At 31.9% G+C, this 13,818-nt stretch overlaps 1 protein-coding gene across 3 annotated transcripts; it reads left to right on the top strand.

Annotated features, from left to right (window-relative positions):
- Nucleotides 1-475: 475 nt before the first annotated feature.
- Dp1 (satellite-binding protein 1 Dp1) lies at nucleotides 476-12,698 on the top strand. Of its 3 annotated transcripts, none has more exons than XM_068774010.1 (17): nucleotides 476-512; nucleotides 586-650; nucleotides 3,582-3,846; nucleotides 5,328-5,543; nucleotides 5,624-5,830; nucleotides 6,002-6,217; nucleotides 6,293-6,476; nucleotides 6,556-6,686; nucleotides 6,990-7,173; nucleotides 7,248-8,204; nucleotides 8,497-8,783; nucleotides 9,413-9,658; nucleotides 9,830-9,967; nucleotides 10,082-10,176; nucleotides 10,338-10,551; nucleotides 10,751-10,963; nucleotides 11,149-12,698. In XM_068774010.1, the coding sequence occupies exons 3-17, from the start codon at nucleotides 3,628-3,630 to the stop codon at nucleotides 11,329-11,331; spliced, it is 3,690 nt and encodes a 1,229-aa protein (XP_068630111.1). In that variant the 5' UTR covers nucleotides 476-512; nucleotides 586-650; nucleotides 3,582-3,627; the 3' UTR covers nucleotides 11,332-12,698. The 3 variants fall into 3 exon arrangements, with proteins under 3 accessions (XP_068630111.1, XP_068630109.1, XP_068630110.1); XM_068774008.1 differs by having other exon boundaries at nucleotides 477-512; nucleotides 11,054-12,697; XM_068774009.1 differs by having other exon boundaries at nucleotides 493-512; nucleotides 589-650; nucleotides 11,054-12,697.
- Nucleotides 12,699-13,818: the final 1,120 nt, after the last annotated feature.

The following is a 13,818-nucleotide window of genomic DNA, read 5'->3' as shown; positions in this document are numbered from 1 at the left end:
GTAATAAAGTCAAAGATCAGATGCATCGTAGAGGGTTTCAAGGAATTTTGTTTAACTTTTTTAATAGAGCTACGTAATTAAACTGCCCAGAATGTATCGAGAAGTATCTTGCTAAAGCTAGACGGAATAATTATGGCAGTCCATATGCTTAACGCATATTAGGTCACTCACTCACTAATTTTAGAAAAAAGTATTTTCACAAAGGGTTAATATCAGCATATGGCAGATAAATAATTTGGTTTGAGTATTTATGATTTTGTCTTTTGATGATTTTATAATATTTTTAAAAACATCATATCTCCAATTTTCTTCGAAAATAATAAAATGAAATGCGTACATCTCAATATTTTTACTACATGCTAAATTTCTTTCTTTATTCGCACTGAAAGTTTTACCATATATGAGTATTTGTTATTTTCAATTAAATAAGATTTTTTAATCTATGACATTTTTGATAACTTATACTAGAGTCTGTCTGTAACTTATGTTCTCTTTGCTCGCGGCAGTGTCGGGTACGTGTGTGGTCGAAAAAAAATTATTTGTTTTCTTTGCTATTTTAATCGAGCTTTATCCTTTTCTCTTCAGCAGGAAAAATCCGATCCTGGCGTCGAAGGGATAAACTTCCAGGTTGATTTGCTACAGTACGTGGTGTAAGTATTGATAGATTTTATTAACACTAGTTCCACGTCAAATGTGTTGGAATAAGGTGACACGTATTATCAAAAATTATGAACATCACCTATCACCCAAAAGTTTCAAAGCCTTATTTATTTCTAAACATCTTGCTGTTTCAATTTATTCAGCAACTTATTCAAGATGTTAATATCAATAAAAGTTGAAATATTTTTTTATTTCCGATTTATCGTATAATTGACTACGAATGCGTGCAACTCGCGTGTACTTAAGGTAAATAATTTAAGTAATTTTAAATATTGTTATATGCAATATAATTTTATTTTCTATTATTTTTATTTGCTAGTGTAGGAAACTTGGAAATCGAATTAAAAAAGTTTGATGCCTATCGTTCGATTTGCGGTAAAACTATGGTTACTTGTTAAAGTTTTATTACAGCACGAAAGTTATATATTTAAAAAGTAAAATGGGTTTTTAAAGTTTTTGGGAAAAATTTGCACAAAATACTATTATTATATCTCCTCACTACTATCACTTGATAGTCATTTTTTATGATATCATAATCATCACATTAAATCTATTTAACTTACATTAATCATTTTTGTTGAAAAATAGCGCTGAATAATATGAATAACAAACTTAAAACAGTTTTGTTGTATGCAGCATAGTTAGTTGTTATGATTCTGATTAATTTTTCTAAAAGATTATAGAAACCTAAGGGCTAGTATTTAAAAGCATTAATAAATATACTATCAGATACATAGGCTTTATTTTTATAAAAAAATATAATTTATTAAACCACTTTAATCTTTTATTAAACTTTAATAAGCCCTCTCTACATTATTCGAGCTTTATTAATACTTGAATCATACATGCTTTCCTAGTAAATGCGTCTACAATTATAAAAAAAAAAACAATATTTGTTCTTGTTTATCAATTTTCATAACTAGTCTAAAAATATGTATTTTTTTATCTCTACATGTTACAGTGATATTTATTAGAAAAATAAAATTGTTGAAGGAATCCTGTACCTAAAACTATCACAATAAATTTTTAATACTGTCATATTAATTAGATTCAAATGGACGCCTAGAAAAGTTTTTATAAAATTATATATTCATAAATTAATAAAAGTAAACTTGGTGATTTAAGCCAATTGAGCCTAGAAATTTGTGGCGCAGGCGTTATGTGAAATGTTAAAAACAGCATAGGCCATTGTTATCAAAGATTTTGCTTTATATTATTTTTTTATTAGAGATGATGCTCATAATTAGTCATTGAATGTAAGGTAACAAAATGCCTTCTATCTTATCATTCACTTAATAAATTTATTAACTATATCTCACCTATCATAGGTAGAAATTGTTTTATAAATATTAGTAAAGATTGATCCATTAACAATACATTTATAAGACCATTTTCATTATTTTAACTTAAATGTCGTTATTTTTATAGAAGAAATGCATAAGACAATAGGTAACAAATATATTTGTTTATGTTACATTCGACTTGGTTTCTGATAATTTTGCTTCACCAATATTCAAACCTAAAAAGTTCTTGGCTGTTGTAAAAATTATGAATTAATCAATTCTATTAAAAACCTCAATTCTATGTGTATATACATAAATTTCGTCTCGTCTTTCAATAGTTGAAGTTTAATTTCTGAATTTATTGACTGTCCATTTGAAGTAAACGTCCTTTGTATTTCTAATTCATTCAGATTCAGGCGTTACCTTGCGGAAGTCCATCCTAAGAAAAGGACTAATATATAGCTGCTTCCGCTATGCAGCAGTATTCGTGCAATGAAGTGTACCGCCCGCCAGCCCGCTGATAAATGCGCGTGCGGCAAACAATGCGAAATACAACTACCACCGTTAATTCACTACACGTGTTTCACCCCTTCACGGGGCATCCTCGGGAGACGTTACACTGACCAGTGCCAATACTGACGGTGTTTGGCACCGGTCGGTGTAACAAGTAGCTATATATTAGTCCCTTTCTTAGTCCTTTATATTTTTAAGTGCTAACTAGAGATCATATAAATTGGAAATTTGATACTTAATTGAAATTTTTACTATTTACTCGGGAACAATGATAGGACCAATGAATTACATTAATAATGAGTACTATATAAATTTTAATATAAAATGTTGACGCGATCGTATAAATTTCTTATTAAAAATGTCTTGGTTTTCATGGAATTACTTTTCACTGCCGCGGTAATGCAAGGAACTGCTGGTTTATCATCATCTTACATATCAACTTGTGTGAAATAATGTATATTAAGAAAAACTTAATACTATTCAGTTCTGCAGAAAAATATGCCAAAAAATCTAATATACTGTTATATCGTTAATCACCGACGTCACCTATTAAATGAAAGATTTAGGGAAAATTTATTATCCACAATTACTACAGAAATGTAGGCTTCTATTTTTTCGCGCTAAAATTAGGCCACTGCAATTTAACTTCAAGCAACTCGCTCACTTTCTAATTAATGACGTAATAGAACCTATGAGACTACAATGTATTTTATATTTAAGTCAAGGGACAAGTAATTAATACTCGGAGTAGTGGTTGAAATAAAAGATCATGATATGGTTCTATGTGTAAATTTTATTACCAAGTCAAATAAGTAATCATTAAGAAAAATCGCACGTCTTGTCGTCGAAACAAATCCTTTCCGTATCGTGAATTTGATAGATATATTATGCTGACCGGTCTAAATAATATCGGAAGTTGAATTGTCCTTTAAACATTGATATACATTAGTTTTATTTTGAATATAATAATTAAACATTACCCAATAAGTACAGAACTTCGTAGTTTGCGTTAATGATAGAAAATATGTCGGCTATGTTGGTCTTCTGTCTGTAAACCAACAATTATCCTTCCAAATATCTATCGGTATAATGCCAACACATACATATTAAATATGTTTTTTTTAGTACTGTAACGACTTGGCGCGGACAAGGACTGCTGAAGGAGACAAAAATGATGCATCAGCAACCCATGATGGTTGGCGACATGATACCCGTTCATACTGATATACCTGTTCATAATGAGGAATTGAATAATATGGGCTACGAGAATAGTGGCTCCTATGCATATGATGATCTGTTCCCGGCTCTGCCTCATTCCCAGCCTCCTATACAACGGAATATTCAACAAGCCACTAACAAGTTGAGAGTCGGATCTTCATTACATACTCAGGTAATTATTTTTATATTTTGCCCATAAGAGCTATTTGTTATTGTTAAATTGTATTGCAGTCTTGAATACTATAATGTTTTGCAAACATCTGTCAATTTAAAATCTTCTCTAGCAACTTTTCAAACCAATGATTTTTTATATCCACTAAGAATCATGTGATGCTTTAGTGGACTGCCGCCCTCTTTGTAATTAAAATAAATCTAACACAGGGGGCGTTGTGATGTATTAACGCCTCTGCACCCGTTATGGCCACAATACAAAGCTCCAGTATCAGAGAATCCAATATAAGAGAACATTGTGGCGCGTTTCACAATAATTTACGTATAATGAATAAAAAAGACAAATGATATAATTATCTGTCCTTGATGGCGACATCTTCTTTACAGCCGATGGTCACCCACTGCAAAGCATAGGTCTCCCTAAAGATCGCCACGGTTCCATTTATAGGGGATTATTATAGGGGATATGTTCATATGTGACAAAATAAAAAAAAACAAACACAAATAATTTAATTGTAGTTTTTGAACATTTTGATTAATTAGCCTATGGCCTAAACAATGGTTTTAAGAATTTTGTTCTTCACTAAGATTTTTCAAATTAAATGTTCCAAATTCCAGTGCTTGTTGAAGTCTTTTATTCAATGGGCTGTGAAATGTTATTTAGAAGTAGCAAGTCTGTTTCAGTCAAATCTTCATCTTCAATTCAATCGTAATTTAAGTAATACTTTAATTTGTCGGCAAATTTGTAATGGGATCTATTTTTTTTTACTAGTCCATTTGACGGCATTTACAAAGGATATCGGTTTGTATACCTATTGGAATCCTTTTATTATTATGTATGTACTTATCAGATTCGCGAATAAAGAAATTTTTAGCCGCGAATATAAGAATTGGCTCGCATTTTTTAATCCGCGAGTAGCAAAAATGCGAATAATAGAAATAGGCAACGCGAAAAAGGAACTTATACTGTACATAACTTTGCTAAATAGTTGAAGCATTGCAAGAAAAAAACAACGTTATAAAAAACCGACAACTTGGCCGACCTTTTGCCATAAGTTTTACTCTTCTGCCTGATGTGCCAAATCAAATACCCGATATTTTGAACGTATTTTCAGCCCGATATGATTAACCATTTAAGATAAGTTAGGGTACATATATATATATATTTATATATATATACATATATATATATATATATATATAAGTGTGTGTGTTCTGGTATTCCGTCTGCTGAATAAAAGATAATAACGCTTTATGTCAAGATTAGTCCCTCGGGGGTCTATATATAGTAAAATAAATCCATTTCCACTAACTTACTTTTAGTATGTGTTTGTAATTTTGTACAGTTTGTATAGAATGTGTTTGTAATTTTGCACAAATACTCAATACATACAAATTCTTGAAATACCGTGTTTAATCAAAATTTATGTTTCTCAAGTAACAGAATTATGCCAATGCCTTTTAATAAAATTCATATTTTAGGTGTTTCACGTACCATATGAGGAAAGAAAACTGGATAATGCTAACACTTTTGGAGAAGGTGAATCTTTGAGAACTTGTCAAGCTATTACTAAAGAAACTGGAGCGCATATTGAAATATCTACAAGTAAAGATGGAAGCCTTACATTTCTTGTAACAGGAAAACATAGCGCAGTACTAGATGCGAAACGGAAAATTTTGACTCATTTCCAACAACAGGTAAAATAATCGAATTATTTCAAATTTCAGTTTAATATTTAAACATTTAATGTACCTCTCATTCTTACCTCTCTTTACAGGCAAGCAAACAAATTTCTATCCCCAAAGAACACTATCGCTGGATTCTTGGTAAGCAAGGCCAAAAACTACGAGAACTGGAGAAAGTAACAGCTACTAAGATTAGTGTGCCCAGTATTTCTGATAACAGTGAAATTATTACAATTACTGGTACCAAGGAAGGAATTGAAAAGGCAGAACATGAGATTCGAGTTTGTTCTGAAGAACAGGTATAAATTGGATAATGCATTTAATTATCAAACTTCAAAAATATATACATATATATATATTTTTGTAGTTAAATTTACTAAACTTGTATTAATATTTCCTTAATTTCCGAGTTCTTTGTACATACAGTTTTGGTAGGCCTTAATCATTTAAATTTATGTACTTTATTCCAGTCACGTAAAGCATTGGAACGTATAACCATACCGAAAACTTACCATCCATTCATCCAAGGTCCCTGTGGAGAACGTGCGCAGGCTTTAAGTGCCGAGACTGGAGCTCGCATTCATATTCCACCAGCTTCTACACAGAGTGATGAAATTGTTATTGCAGGAGAAAAGAATGGAGTTCTTGCAGCAAAGGCCCAAATAGAACAAATATACCAAGAAATGGTAGGATGATTAATCAAAGTTTTATTACAAGAAACTTACACAATTTTAATTAACACAATTTATTTTCTGTTCAAGGTAAACAAGTGTTCGACTGTGAGAGTGGAAGTTCCAAAATCTCAGCATAAGTATGTAATTGGAGCTAGAGGAACAACTATCCAGGAGATTTTAAGAGAAACTGGTGTATCTGTTGAAATGCCTCCACCAGATTCTCTTACTGGCACCATAACTTTGCATGGACCTCACAACAAAATAGGAATAGGTAAGTTATTATAAAAATAAATTAAATGTTTATGTGTATATCTTGACTGGTATTGATCCAATTTATGTTATTTTTAAAGCCCTCTCAATGGTTTGCGATAAAGCGAACTCAGTTAAAACTGCTACTGTTGATGCTCCCACATGGATTCATAAATATATTATTGGAAAAAATGGATCGAACATAAAGAAGATCACACAAGATTTATCTAAGGTATTTATTACCATAATAAAATAGTTTTAATTGATAATTTTAAATAGTAGAAAAATGTGCCAAGCATATATTAGAATTATTGTTATCAATAGATTTGTGGTAATGTCTATTTGAGTTGGTGATAATTGAAAAATTTATGTAATTAGTTGATAATTATCATAACAATAGTTTAACGGTTCCAAAATTTTGAATGTTTAACCTAAAACATTATAGGTGACATAAAAATAAAGCAAGGAATATATTTTTATCGCGTGGCCTTATGGAAACATACTAATTTTTTTTTTTCACATATTACATTTGAAGGTTCATGTAGACATAACTCATTCAGAAGATAAAGTAAAAATTGATGGACCACCAGAAGAAGTAGAAAGAGCCCAAATTGAACTAGATGACTTTGTTAAAAATTTGCTGGCTACCCTCACATATGTTGAACTTTCTGTTGATCCCAAATTTTTCAAACACATCATTGGTAAAAACGGAACTAACAGTAAGTTAAATTTTTACATAAAAATAATGAATTAAATCGAGTTCCGTCTTTTTAATCTATTATATTTTTTGTAGTTAATAGACTGAAGGATGAGACTGGTGTAGTTATTAATATTATCGAAAACGAAGGCAATAATGTTATACGGATTGAAGGCAGCCATAAGGGTGTTGCTGATGCCGAGAGAGAATTAAGAGAGATGGTTATGAAATTAGAAAATGAAAGAACGAAAGAAGTGTATGTTGACCACAGATACATAAAGTCACTGATCGGTGTGAGAGGAGAGAAAATCAAAGAAATTCGTGAGAAATTTGATCGTGTACTCATCTCATTACCAGACCAGGGACAAAAGAGAAGCCCAATAAAACTAAGGGGGCCACAGGAAGATATTGAAAAATGTGAAAAGTACCTACATAAAGTAATAAAAGAAATTGCAGAGTCGTCATATGTGCAGGAAGTTCCAATATTCAAACAATTCCATAAATTCATCATTGGCAAAGGAGGTGCAAATTTAAGAAAAATACGAGATGAAACCCAAACTGTGATTGATCTTCCAGCAGAAGGAGATGATAGTGATGTTATCACTGTGCGGGGTAAACGTGATAATGTGGAAGAGGCTGTCCGAAAAATTCAGCAAATACACAATGAAAAAGCCAATATTGTAGTAGATGAGGTAACAATTGCGCCAAAATATTACAACTCCTTAATTGGAGCAGGTGGGAAGCTAATTCATTCCATTATGGAAGAGTGTGGAGGTGTTTTGATTAAATTCCCAGCAGCAGACAGTGACAGTGATAAGGTTGTTATTAAGGGGCCAATAGAAGATGTAGAGAAAGCAAAACAACAACTTTTAGCACATGCTTCTGAACGCGAGCTAACATCTCACACAGCAACTGTTAGAGCCAAGCCTGAACACCACAAATTCCTTATTGGAAAAAATGGTGCCAATATTAAGAAAATTAGAGAACAGACAGGTGCAAGAATTGTATTCCCTACTGAAAAAGATGAGGACAAAGAAGCTATTTTCATTATAGGTAAGATTGTTTTTTTATAATAATAAAGAGATTATTAGCTATTATTTTTTTAAACAATTGAATGATTTCTAACTAAATGAGTCAGTTTATGGCTAAAGTATGGTAATCTTTTTTATTTAAAAAAAATGTTTGTAGTCTTTATGAGATATTCTTTAGTTATTAACATGTAATAAAGAAGTGTATTCCATAAATGGTTTTAAAATTATGTTAGGTTTGGAAATGGTTCTTTAAAACCAGCAAGCATTTAGTATAAAATAATTAAAAATTTATTACACATAACTGTTACATACAGGAAGAGAAGAAAAAGTTGAATCAGCTCGTAAGCAGTTGGAAGCTGCTGTGGCTGAAATCAGTAATGTTTCGGAGGGCGAGATGGCAGTTGCACCTCGTCACCATAGACATTTTGTCGCCAGACGAGGTGAAGTTTTGCGTCGCATCGCTGACGACTGCGGTGGCGTGCTGATCTCGTTTCCAAGACAAGGCGTTAATAGCGATCGAGTTGTTTTGAAAGGCCCTAAAGACTGCATTGAAGCAGCAAAAGCACGCATCAATGAGATAATCGAGGATTTGGAGTCAAAGGTATCCCATATAATGAATACCAAAATAAATTTTATAACTAGAGATTGGATTTTAGACTTGTCACATTTACCTAAAGTTTTACTGTTGGTTTGTTGTGAAAAACCTTTTTGCATAGATCTATATGCTATAAAAAACCATGTTGGCTAGTGGTTACATGATAGAAATGGTTCCTTTTTTAAGTACACATTGCCCTTCCAAACTTTCAAATACATATATTAGACAGTTTTCAAATTTACTTAACACATTGTACGCGGGCGCTTCGCGCCGCGAGATCATGCGTGGAGCGGGCATTTTTCGCGAAATGCGAAAATCTGGTAAATTGCGATAATTTGGAAAACACTCAATTGATTTTGTTTTTTTTGTATTACTTAAAAATGAATTCTTTATTGTTAAGTGGACATAAATTTCACTTTCAACATAGATTTTACAGATACATATTTACAAGCGACCCGCATTCTACCGCCAGTCTATGAAAAATATATTTAAATGTGCTCCGCTCTCTAGTACTAGTCGACCAATAACGACTTAACATGTGATCCGACTACAATGTGTTAAGTTAAAGAGGATGCAAATGTATACTGTAAACTTACTTAAAAATTTTGGTTACATTTTAGTTGTTATTTCAACAGGTTACTATAGAATGCGTGATACCTCAAAAGCACCACCGTACAGTGATGGGAGCTCGAGGTGCCAAAGTTAAGGATATAACAGCAGAGTTTGACGTTCAAATTAAATTCCCGGAACGTGATACCACTGAAGTTGCCGACGTAGTCGTGAGGAATGATGACAGTGCCGAGCCTGGTATTAATGATATAATAAGAATAACTGGCCGTCCTGAAAACTGTGAACTAGCAAGGAAAGCCCTTTTGGATCAGGTAACTGTTAAAAAATATATTAATACTTATAAATATTACTAGTTAGAGGCAATTAATTGAAATTATTTTATTTGTATGTTTATCAGCATTGTAATGCTCAAGATTTATAGTTTGATTTCAGTGTTGGTTGGTAGATGTTTAATATTAAAATATTAATGATTTTATCTACAGGTTCCAATTACTATAAGTGTGGAGGTTCCATTTGAATTGCATCGACTTCTTGCTGGGCAAAAGAGAAGGGAGTTGATGCAGACATATGATGTTCACTTGTTAATGCCTCCTGCTGAGGACACTAGTGATGAGGTCAAGGTTAGCATCGAATGTTATAATTATATATACAAACCTACAAATGCATTGTAAAATAAATAGCAATAATTCTAAAATGATGTAATAATTTGAAAATCACATTTAAAAACTTTTTAGGTGACTGGAACTCCAGCTAATGTGGAAAGAGCAAAACAAGCTCTTACTGATAAGATAGGAGAAATGGAAAAAGAGAAAGAAGACCGCCTCCTGAGGTTATTCTAAAATTTTATTACCTGTTTTTTATCAACAGTTGCTAGTATATGTGTCTAGGGTTTATTTCACAAAGGTCCATTTTGAAAACAAGAATAGGTTTTAAAGTATAGGCTAGCCTTATTAGCTTTGGAGCATAATAAATGTTACATTCTGCCAACAGGTCCTTTGAATTAAAGTTCAAAGTGGATCCAGAGTATCATCCATTAGTTATTGGAAAGGGTGGTTCAGTCATTACAAAGATTCGAACAGATTATGGAGTACAAATTAACCTGCCGAAAAGAGGAGAACCAGATGACGATATCATTACTATTCAGGGTTATGAAGATAAGGCACACCAAGCCAAGGAAGCTATCATGGCTATTGTCCATCAACTTGTAAGTGTTATTCGTAAATTAAATAATTGCACTACAGACTACCAAATACATGTATTTTAAAGTTGAAATTGCTTAAATGTCTCAATTATTTAATGAGGCCTCATATTCTTTGAATAGATTGGTATTTTCACTACAAAAGAAATAAATGAAAAAACATGATAAATGAAATTGATGAAACTAAAAAACATAATATTTCTAGGATAATCAATACCGTGATGAGGTTGACATTGATCCACGTGTTCATAGAAGGCTTATTGGACTTAGAGGCAAGAATATCAGACGTATCATGGATGAGCATAAGGTTGACATCCGCTTCCCTAAAAATGGCGACGACAGTGTTGTTGTCATCACAGGGGAAGAAGATAATGTCTTGGATGCTAAGGATCATTTATTAAATATGGCAGAAGAATATGTAAGTTTGCCTGTTGATTGAATTAAAAATATTTGAAAATATCTATAACGTTTTGAAAATACCATTGTTTCACTTGATCTTATTTAACAGTTACAAGATGTCGTCGATCGGTACCAGCGTCCGGCCGCTCCATCACTGGGTGACTTTGGTGATGTGCTTAATAATGATACTTCTACTCCAAATAGTGGCCCTGCGGGATCAACTGGGTTTGTTGTCAAAGGTGGGCCTTGGGAACAACGGGCACCGGACACGGCTTCTACTCACGAGTTTCCAACAATGCCGGGAGCTCCAGCCCCTGTCTCTGCTCCAGCACAACAAGCCCCTGCTGCTTGGGGTCCCCGACGCTAAACTATGAATTGTGTATGTGAAGTGCAGTTTATGAGTAGTCATTAATTTTTTTTAATTCTATTTGGCCATAATAATACACAGAATAGACACAATGTCTATCATAATTAAATGGAGAATCTTGCCAGAGAATAGTATTTTTTTACTTAGTTACTTAACACTGGGTTTACTGTCACACTTCAGTGTGGTAAAAGTTGCAAAGTACAATTTCTGAAAATGGTTAAAATCTTATTGTTCTCTAAAATCGTATTGGATACCACCTGTGAATTTATTTTGATATGCTGCTGCTTCTTTAATGACTCATCACATTATGATAAAGTGTAACGAAACTTTTTCATTCTTAATATAGAATCCTATTAGATAAAATACAGGCGTCAAATATATTTTATGTATTAATTAGTTCCAAAAGTCTAACATAATTTTAAAAAATTAAGCTAAATACAAATTCAAACAAAGCAGTTTATTTTACTAGTATGATAAATCGAGTGTTAAGTATAAATTGTATTAAATATCCATGAAAATTTTACATACAGATCTGTTTGTTATGAATTAATTATTGCAGATTAATTCAATGCTACTTATAAACTACACTATTTAGTCTACCTATGAGTTAAAAAGAAAGTATCATGGGCCGACTGACTATAAATGCTGCTTTCTATTTCTCTTTTCAAAGTTGGTCGCATATGAAGTTTTATATGGAAATGTTAAGGTCTTATAGATATTGTTTGGTTTTTTATACTAGTTTGTGTATTCCATACTTTATAAACATCAAGCAATAAAATTTACAACTTGTGACATTGTTCTTAATAATCTTATTGCTGAGGACAGCAATGTCTATGACTTAGATATACACACTATTTAGACATTATATACCTAAATATATACAAACTGTTATTTGCTATAAAACGAAATAATATAGACACTGTTTTGCTTGTTTAATATTATACTATTTCATATGGCCTATGTTTTAGTAATTATTAACGAAAAGTTTCGTCAATCATAAAATTATCAATTCACATTTGTTTTGTTTTATGAAATATTCAGAAAATAGTAGAGTATTCAAAAAAAATTCGTAACCGTATTGTTGCAATTTATGCCATAATTTTACAATATAGAATATGCCACTGCTTATGTTGTCGTTATGAATTAGAAGTTTGGTTTTTAATCAATATATATATATTGTGTATAGTGAATTATAATTCTGTGTTAATTGATATTCAAATGCCTAAAAACGATGTTACATGTACTTATTTTTATTTAAATGGTAACAAATTGCCAAGAATTTATTCATAATAATTTTCTTTTATTTGATGAATTTTCTATATCGTTTTAAGTGTCGCCTATAACAATAAATAAATCATTAAATAATAAGACGAGAATAAATATTTTTACAAAATAATTTGTATATAGTAAATTGTGTTTCAAATATTAATAAAATCTTTTACAGAAGTATATTGCTTTTCTTTTGAGATATTATTTAAGCTATTAAGCTTAAAATTAAACTGTTAGCTTTGAGACGTGGCCAAAAAATTCATTGTTTCTATATTAAATGGATGCTACGAGTATAATTGACACATACTGTAGATTACAGACTTACAATTCAAGCTTCTTTGAACACTAGAGCTATATAGGCCGTTCATTAATTTGAGAGTTACTTGTATACACCCTAAAAAATTGGCAATAACAATTTTGTGAAATAACTGATAGTATCGCGAGCGGTATTACTTCGATAATTTTGTGTCATTCATCTGTTCAAGGAAACAAACACCGCAGAAAATTGAGTATGAAAGAGAAAAGTAATTTAAATTAATTTGTTACAGTTGTTAAAGCAGATGAGTGAATTTGACTATTTGTCAGCAAAATATTTAAAGGCAATTGCCAATAATCCTCATATAAAGTGATCACTATGAAATGTATCATTTTTTTTCTATTCAATAGCAACAGGCCATAAACTTGACAATACGAAGTTTGCAGGGAAAGATAGTAAATAATGAATTTATTTTATACATTCACCCCTTTAAGTTAGTAATTTTCGCTGATATTCGTTGCTGACTTTACAGCTTCTACGGCGTTACCTAAAGCAAAGCTTTTTCATACCTCTTACTCTATTAATACCTTATTAGCTGGCGCGATTGACTCATTTGAAACATGTTAGCATCGGCCAACAGCGTCGGTGCAGTGTGGCGAGTCAAGACGTTCATGTATTCATTAAGGTTCCGCTTAAGACTTCGGTTGAGTTTATTGTTGTCCCTATGGAAAACTTATTTATTTCGTTTTGGGCTTTTTGAAGGCGCCATGTGAGTATAACTGAATATAAGTGACTTTAACCCGTTCGTATAGAAATCATAAATAAATAGCGGTAAACTGTTTGACCAGAACCGCTGTAACGCATGGTAGTAATACAATGCGGTACAGTAGTTCCAGTCGGCCGGCAATTACTTGGTAATACCTTTGAACGATATCTAAAAAATATACCTTTATTCGAAATAATAGCAGTAGCTTTTAAACAT

The sequence above is a fragment of the Battus philenor genome, unplaced genomic scaffold (assembly GCF_028537555.1).
Source record: "Battus philenor isolate CCGP_79_NKW_IND1 unplaced genomic scaffold, ilBatPhil1.0.hap1 SCAF_6, whole genome shotgun sequence".
Taxonomy (NCBI): domain Eukaryota; kingdom Metazoa; phylum Arthropoda; class Insecta; order Lepidoptera; family Papilionidae; genus Battus; species Battus philenor.
The sequence above is the reverse complement of the archived record's forward strand: the minus strand, read 5'-3'. Positions and strand labels throughout refer to the sequence as shown.